General features: G+C 44.7%; 1 protein-coding gene across 1 annotated transcript; it reads right to left on the bottom strand.

Annotated features, from left to right (window-relative positions):
- Window positions 1-2,858: 2,858 nt before the first annotated feature.
- Window positions 2,859-6,737, bottom strand: LOC133905357 (mRNA-decapping enzyme-like protein). The gene is made up of 8 exons (XM_062347123.1): window positions 6,477-6,737; window positions 6,344-6,384; window positions 6,193-6,242; window positions 5,349-5,493; window positions 4,367-4,423; window positions 4,101-4,224; window positions 3,397-3,846; window positions 2,859-3,319 (listed from the first exon to the last, which is right to left on the bottom strand). The coding sequence occupies exons 1-8, from the start codon at window positions 6,657-6,659 to the stop codon at window positions 3,266-3,268; spliced, it is 1,104 nt and encodes a 367-aa protein (XP_062203107.1). The 5' UTR covers window positions 6,660-6,737; the 3' UTR covers window positions 2,859-3,265.
- Between the last annotated feature and the right edge of the window lie 2,362 nt (window positions 6,738-9,099).

Raw genomic sequence — 9,099 nt, 5'->3', positions numbered from 1 at the left:
CTGACTGGTGGGGAGGTTCATAAGCCAGGACCGGGCTGAACCAGTCAATAAGGTTGGAAAGTAGTTATCCATGACCTTCCCGTGGCCTTCTGCGGCTTGCACCATGGTGGTATAGATCTGTAGGAACTCCTCGAGGTTGGTCGAGCAATCATACTTTTCGGCTAGGGTCAGCGGAAACTTGTCCGACCAGCGCACCTCTCGCATCCAAGATGATAGGGCGTTGCACCCTGATTCGTAATGGGAAGCCACCCACTGATGGGTGACAGCACGTGCTCGGGGAGAGATGATGGTCACGGGCTCCTAGGGATGGGATGGAGGAATCTGACGCCTCCTTGCATGGGGGAGGCGAGTGGTAGGGCTACTTGCCAGTTTCCTACTCCTGCTAGGCGCGGTCCTCCTGCTCTCACGTGGCCACCTAGCTCTGGATCACGCTGTGGAGGTCGCGTTGGCACAGATAGTCACGCAGGTCGAAGGGATGGCTATCCCGACATGGCGGGGATCTTCGAGCGCTCCCCATTACCGAGGGAGGACGAGATATTTCCTGCCGTGGGGCTTACCGCGATTCTTGGCGATCGTGACCTCCACCAGTCCTAGCGATGGGTGTGGTATTTGCCATCGTAGTTTGGCATCGGGCGGTCTCAACTAGGATGGCGAGGTCACGCAATCATGGTGCAACTGTCGAACCCTTCGGTATTGCTATCGGTGGGTGGCTAAGAAGCATTCGCACGGTCTGCAGATTCTGTGCAGGCGTTATGGCCTTATAGTCGAGCAGTGACATTTGTGCGGTGTGACATATCACGAAGTGGTGACATATCACGAGGGGAGAGCTGCCAACATTTGTGTGTCGTGACGGCCTTGGTGACGATGCCACGAAAGACCGGGTCCTTTGCAGTAGCTCGTCCAGGCGACTCTATGGTGGTTAGGGCTGTGCCAGAGCATTCCCTGTCAGGCGCCAGTCTGGTTCCCCTCTGGGCGCGTGGCCTGGGGATCATCATCAGCACACAGAATACGGGAGACTCTGCTGCCCCTCGTTGCATGAACTGTTATGCAAACTTTCCGTTGAGCCTCAAAGCCCTCGGACTTTGATTCGATGTCCCATTCCTGGAGCACACTAGGCTCATCTGGGTCGTATCCCATGATGAACACCTCGCGGTGATCGAGGTCCTCGGAACGTGACTCAGCGGTTACCGTGGATCCGGCCATAGGTAGCCCAATCTAATCTTCAACACTTACCGAAATGTAGAAACGCATGTCCTCTACCTAGCGCGCCAACTGTCGAGGGTTAGTTCTTGACAATGATTCCGGAGTGTACCGGACGATGGGTGTGTGAACAACGCTTGCAGTGTGTGTGTTTGTGATGAACTCAAGAACACAGAGTTTATCTAGGTTCCGGCCTCCCTAAGCATAACAACCCTACATCATGTGTATTTTATTATCAGAGTTTGTGAACTTGTTATAGATGAGTTTTCATGACTCCTCCTTCTTTGTCCCTTTACAAATCAGGTCCTGCTCTCTTTATATACTAGAGAGAAGAACTTACAAATGGGTCCTGCTTAGCAAACCCATGCCTGACCAAATATTCTACTCTTGGATCATCATCATAGAGAATCGAGTAAACCCAACTTGCTCTGAGAGCTCTGCATGCCCGTACCATCTGTGGAATGCCACCGCACCTACCTCCCCGAGTCGTGCGGCCTGTCCCATCGCCATGTGCTGCAAATTCGTCTACCATGTCGTCCCGTCCCTGCGCTCCGCTAGTTTGCCTGCAAAATCATCCACTTGCCTGATCGTTCTGCAGAATCTGTCCCATCCATCGCGTGGCACAAGTCGATCCACAACACCCCACTCCGTAGAAATTAATGCTACATGACGAGTCACTGTCCATCTGCTTCGGCTACGACTTTGTTCATTGGAGGAAGTGCTTCCAGAAGGAAAATACTTAACTAGAAATCAATAAATGCAATTAGACATGTTAGGTATAGACGTCCCGCGACCAGCAAGGGCTGGTCGCAGAACCATATTATATTACAAGGAGACTGGTCGCGCAAGCCTCGCACTGGTCGTGCAAGCCAATGGCTGGTCGTGCAATGGGCCAGAGTTCAGAAAATATCCCTACCAGTTGCTACATCCCTTGTGAGGTTGTTAGCCAGGATGTGCCTTACTCAATACTTCGACACCCGGCATCCAGTCACGCCGGGAACACCTAAGTCGGTGTTCGGTGTCCGTCGACCGGAGGTGGCTCAATGGAGACTGTCGTGAGGTTCGCCGTGGTGCCTAGCGACATTGCCCTTGACGCATCCGTCACATGATGAAGGTGAGCCTGTGCATGGAGGATGGAGGGGGCGGTGGTTTGAGCGGGCGAGACGCGTTGGTCGTAGCCACAACCATGGTGGGCGCGAGTCTAGGCTGCTGTTCAGAGGAGGCCGCGGTACGAGGAGTTCGTGAAGGGGAGGACGGCTAGGGAGGAGCGCAAGGCGAGGCGGGAGGGCACCATCGGCCTCTGCTGCTCCGACGTCGTAGCAGCGGCGTTCCTGGGGTTCTTGGCGATGCTGACGTTCCAGTAACCGTACAACGCCGGCACGCGCGTGGATAGCACAAGCAAGTAAATAGAGACGCAAAGAATGTAAATACAAACGTGGTCTATATCTCAAATTCTCCAAACAGAAATCTTTGCTGGCATTAACTTTCAACTATGCTGTGTTGGAATGTGTTTCCATGCAGCTCATCGATCTCCGGCAAAGCATATGAACTGTATATTATGGATACCGGTCAGTTTTATTTCTGTCTTCTAACATGCAGAGACTGATGATGTACTGTATATTTTGCTGGACAAATGTTCAAAATCTAAGAAATTCCGAGAAAACCCTGATTCTGTGGTGGTAATTGCTCGGTAAACCACACGAAAAAATGTGGTATGTAATGTTCTTACACGCGTCCTGTTTTACAAAATCAGGATACCCGGGAAAGGGGCATCAATGTTCTCACACGTCCTATTTTACAAAATCGGAATACCCTGGAAAGGGGCATCGCTGAATCTAACTTTCTTTTTCAGATACATAAATACTGTATGGCAATACAGTTATTTGGAAAACAGGATAAATACTACCAACAATTGCTATAAGCACTCTACATCAACACATTAAGCTATACAGAAGTTTGGGAAATAAAGCATACAAAAATCACAAAAAAAAAAAAAAGCACAAGCAAAAACTTGTCGCTGCCAGCAACTTCATACAGAGTACCATATAGTGAAGCAGTAAGCAGTCTACATGTGTGTATTTTGCAACTCCTGATAGATTAAATCGATGAACGTGTCGCTCTGTTGGACACGCAATAAGAGTTAAATCATATAGTGAACAAATATTTTTAACTTTACACTTCAATTGCGAAACATACCTGAACAAGTCTCTGGAGGGCGTCCTTAACTTTATCCCTAGAAATAATAGGCCCATCGTTGTGTGCAGGGGTAAGTGAATGACCAGGTGGTGGAAAAGGTTGGTGTAAGGGGGTGCCATATGGAGGACGTTGAGCACATGCAGAAGTTGGATGAAGAGGCGGAGCTGTAGGCATCATGGATGAAACCAGTGGTGCCACCGATGTACAAGAGGGTGATGGAGGAGCAAAGAATGCAGGTGTAAGAAGATTTGTTGAATGGCTCACGTGGGCATGAGTGTCATGGAGGGGCAGTGCAGGAGCTGATGAACCCCCTGAAGGATGAGGTATTTGATGTGCCGGAGCGGCAGTTGGTACGATCAAAGGCACATGGGAAGATGCAATGGACTCGGTGGATGGATGCGCTCTTCCCGCCATTGGTGCACTTGATACACTCCCAATGCTAGCAGCTCCCTGTGGATTTGTTTAAAACAAAAATTCAGCAGCGTGTTACAGGGAAACAAAGCAATAGTGCTAATTATGTACAACCATGACCAGCAAGCAGCAGTAATGCAGTGTACTGGTGGTATACATGTATCAATCAGGATGCTACAGTACTCGAGTTGAGACACAACCCAAGCTATTCCGAAAATATAGTATTTGACAAAATAATTCAAGTGAATGAAAAGGTACATTATAAGGAAATGATTTTTTTTAAGAGAACATACATTGAAATAATCAGACAGTGATTCATCTGGTGTATCAGAAACTAGAGCAGTGGATGATAGTGGAGGTTCAAGGGGGCCATCTATAGCAGCAGATGTAGGAACAGCCTCCAATTCTTCAAACTCACTGTTGCAGATTACAAGAGACTAGTATTAGTTAATCCAAAATATCAATAACTACATGGTTAGAATGTGGTGAATATTGCGCGGTTCGATCCAGGATATAAAAGTAAGTGTATTGCATACAGGAGTGAGTTCAGATGAAAAACCTTTTTGTGGAAGGTACTTTAGGTTTTGGAGACACTTTGGCGTAGGCATTCAGTATTCTGCACAAAAAAAAAGAAACAAAATTTGAGCAAAGGTGAAAAGTATCCATACTTTACACAGGTCATTCCAGAGTATCCAATATAAAGCTTTGACCCTAACGTATTAGATATAATAAAGATTATTACAATAGTATTATTCACGACAAAGCAGCAGTACTTAGTAATGACACCAGAGCACAGTCCTCCTCCTTCGCATAAGGATCACAAGATAATGATATGTGCCAAAAGTATCAGGAATATCACTTATTAGGAAGACAATTAGATTTTTTTGGAGGAAGAGAGAGATCTCTCGTTAGGTCTTGGTGACGACCGCTGGGGGGGTGGGGGGAGTACGAGAAGGTGGACCTTTTATTTCTTCCTTTTCCAGATGGAGTAATAGCTGTTTTGAGAAAGAAAATTGATCCCTTGAATGGCAGAATTCAGTGTCATTATTTCTTAATTAACATACTCATGTATTAACTGCTGCCAAAAGGATCAAATCACCTTATGTAACTAGTTATTTACAAATCAGTGAATGTACAACAAAAAGAAAATAACAACAAATGGCTTTTAGCGGAAGGACTAACTAGACAATTAAGATTATGACTAAATGAAAATATTAAACTGAGTATTAATCAGTTTTTAGTTAGAAAGTTTCAAAATATCGCATCCCAAGTTAAGTTCTAGAACCTGTGTATTACACATTGTGATTCCACCTGGCGAAACTACCATTTATTGACACTGTCCAGTCCTAGATAGTTATCATCCATCCGTTTCTAGTGTGTTCAAATGTAAATGACAAGCTCTGGCTATTCATTTCAATTAAACATACGCTTGAATTACAATGCAACGCTTGAATTACAAACGAACAGTTTTCAACACGCATCTTAGTCACAGAAAAACATACCCACCAACATGAGTAGAAAAGGTACAAGAAAAGCTTTACCTTCCAAAAAGGCTCGCAACAGCTTCACAGTCATGTTGGTTATAAAACCAAATACCATTTACTTCTTGTGCAGCATTCCGGTACAACAAATATGGAGGTTGAAGTTCGTATTCAAAATCACTCAATAGATCCTCCACCAGATTATCTGTTAAGAAGATAGTATCAAACATGAAGAACCCACAACAAAAGTAGAAGTTGTAACTACTAACCCACTTGTGTTAAATATTTATGAAGATTATAACTTCTTTCTGATAGTGCGTAATAGACATAAGGTGGATACACCTTATTACCGGTGCCCTTTTTTTGGCAAGAGCACACATCTCTGTACTAAGAGGATTTACGGTTGTTGTTGCACTCTGTACTACATCTATTTGCAAAGAGGGATTAGTGCACTAATATCTGGACTACTAGTTAAGGAGTTTCTCAAACGAATCAATTTATTAAAAATAAAACAAACAGTTGCATGCACTACTCAATGTTGCCCCCAGCATTATTAGTTTCTATTCCTATTTGTACAGGTTAGTGCTAGGCACGACGATTAGTTGATGAACCAATTAAAAGTCCTACATCGTAACCAATTAAGATAAAAAGCTGCAGAAATCGGCCAAAACAACGAAACTGTAACATTTCTGTCCTGCAGCTACATTATTTAGTCAACTTCAACATTAAGTTAGTTTAGAGCTGCGATGTCCGAAAAGAATGTTTATCGTCATCCATACTACATAGCCTAAAGGTCCCCTTGTACTAGAGATCGATTCCACCAGTTCAATGTCTAAAAAAAACACGCAAGCTAACAAATCGAAGCAACAGATCATCTGATGCGATGAGATCGCAATGTACGTACCAGTGTTGCGCCTATTCATGACGATGAACTGGAACCTCGGCTGCGTGTTCCTAGATCAATCCAACACGTTCCAGAATGAATTAGATCATAGGCACAGGCAAAACCCCGTTTCAAACCCTAAACCCCCATTACCAGATCCCCCGCGACTCACCTCTTGACCACGAAGAGCGACCCCTCCACGTCCTTGCGGCTCTACACAACGCAAGCAAAAACCCACATCAGATCGGATCAGATCATGGGCTAGTCGGCAGGTGGAGCAGACGAGACGAATCGTGTGCACTCACCCATTGGTTCAGGTCTATGTTGAAGTCGTAGAGCGTGACGTGGGCGGCGGTGATGAGGATGTCCTCGACGGCGGGGTCGAGGCGCTGGAGGACGGAGAGATTGAGCATGCGCGTGGCCTCCTCGTCCATCGCCAGGTTCGGGGTCACCTTCCCCCCGTTCGCCTGCGGCGGCGGCGGCGGCATCGGGCTCTTCGTATGGGGCTGGATCTGAGAGTGCAGCTTTGTGTGTATCGACGAGCAAGGAGCCACGGAGTGAGTAGGTATTACTTTTTTTAAGCAAATTTCATTTTGCACTATATATATTAGGGTATCGTGACACTATAAACCATATTTAACAATATGTGCAACTTCAAATCATATATTTTACACAATTCTTTCAGTTGAATCATGTCTAAGATTAAATATTTAACTATGCTCACGTGATGAGTAGTTTTATCTATCTTAGCTTGAAGAATTCAACTAGACGAGTGAATTGTTCTTGTCAGCTAAACTTTTTTCTCTTGTTCATTATTATTTATCTACTTCTTATTTGACCTTAAGTTGTTAGAGTTATCTCTCGTATTAGGTCTTCAGAGTCTATGTACCACTACTTGCATACTTTATTATTTGCTTATATTACTCATTAACGCCGTCACTTCAAGTTGCCGTCTGCGGTTCCTCTCTAGCAATGTCTTCCTTCCTATCACCTCTCCTCGTGTCACCACTTACACCGCCGCACCATCCTGGTCGTGTCTACCCCATCATCAACCTGACGTCTATCTTCGCTATACTAGTGAATAGATAATTAGAGGATCAAATTACATGTATGATATTAAATTTTTGGATGGTCACGGGTGCCATAGACTCTATAGTCTTGTTTAGCATATCTATATTCTTTAAGATGGTCAAACCTAGCTTCAAGAAGTCTTGGATCCAGAGCTGTGTCTAGATTGAGGGTATTTAGTTGAGCCATCTGATTTTTATTTTAGACTAAAAATAAAAGTTTAAACCACTTTATTTTATTATACAAACTCTAGATCCAGTATGGAGTTCGGAGCTAGAGCTATGCCAAACAGACCCTATACCATTCTATGCAATATGGAGAGCTAGCTCTAGCAACTTCAGGCAATGGGGAAGCAGGCAACGAAGAATGAACCAAGAGAAAGAAAGCTTGGTCTAAAACTGTTCGTCATGTCAGCATGGTCAAAGGTTGATTCCTTAAATATGGTGTAAATTAAAATATTAGCATCAAATATATGGTTTGAAGTGAAAGTTGTTAAAAGTGGTTCTATCACGTCCCAAAATACTAATTACGTGATTAAGCATTCATGATTATTATGGCATTATGTATATGTGTATTCATTTGATAACTTGAGTTTAAACATGTTTCACAAATACTTTAGAGATAGTCTAGAACTCCTTAGCGAAGTCCTAAATACTTTGGAGAAGAGGAAGAATAGAAACAGAGAAAAATTTGGAAATTTCAGCAAAAGACCCTTCTAGCGGTATGACCGGGATTCTCGCGGTCTAACCGCTAGCTGGCAGTCACGTGGGCTTGCCACATGGGTTTCCGCAGTCTAACCGTCAGAGCGCAGAGGCTCCACTTAAGGAATTCGGTCAACTCTCTCATACTCTCTCTCACACACTCTCGCTCTCACTCACTTCTTCACCTACACTAAGAGAGAGGGAGATATCACATCAACGTCCACGATGACCGAAGATCGACGGAGGGAACTTCCTTGAGCTCCATGAAGGCTTCATCGAGCTCATCCCCTTCACCCTCGTCATTGCTGAAGTTTCCACATGAGTTCAACCACCTCAAGCCCCTACACCACCGCAGAGTCTGATCTTCAAATTGGAGCTTCCCCAGAGTGAACCCCTCCAATAGAAAGCTTCCCTACACTAATGTGAGGCATCCCCTACCAATTCTCCATCATTCCCAAGCTCGAATTGATCCCATGTCGTTTAGACCCAAGCTTAACCCTAACTTAGCGCTTATCCATGGGGTATTTTGAGTTTGGGTTGGTGAATGTTGTCCAAATAACTTTAGAAGCATTCCACTAGTCCCATAGAGTATTTTGGTACCCTTCGTTGTTGAAGGTTTCATCGGAGCCTTCACTGGCGGCCTTGCAAAGTGGTGTTGGCAGGGTCTCACGGTCAAACTGCCACTAGGGCCAGTATAACCATCAGACGGTGGTCTAACCACCGACATACCATCGATCTGACCGCCAAGCGCCAAAACCTTCTGCAGGCCGACGGTCAGACCGCCACCTCCATGTCGGTCTGACCGCCAGCCATTCAAGGCTATATGTACTTATGTTACCTTATTTGGGGTTTTAAACTTCAGAACCCTAATCATTTGGTGGTCTTTTCCAAATGTTTTTGAAACACGACGCTCTATTAATTTACAAGCATGCATCACATGCACAGTTTTCCATCATTTGATTATTTTTGCAATGAATTATTGATTCGTTTAGATAGTGTTATGTCGATGGTCCAAGCGAGTGAAGGCACCATCAAGCTACCTGAGTTCTATGAGTGTTGCGCCAGGAGTATCAGACAACCGTCAGAGTAGCAAGGCAAGTATCTAAGCATATTTAACCTATTATTTTGGATCTCGTATTGTATAACTTGATAAATTACG

The sequence above is a fragment of the Phragmites australis genome, chromosome 22, assembly GCF_958298935.1.
Source record: "Phragmites australis chromosome 22, lpPhrAust1.1, whole genome shotgun sequence".
NCBI lineage: Eukaryota > Viridiplantae > Streptophyta > Magnoliopsida > Poales > Poaceae > Phragmites > Phragmites australis.
Note: the sequence above shows the minus strand (reverse complement) of the source record. Positions and strands in the feature narration are given on the sequence as shown.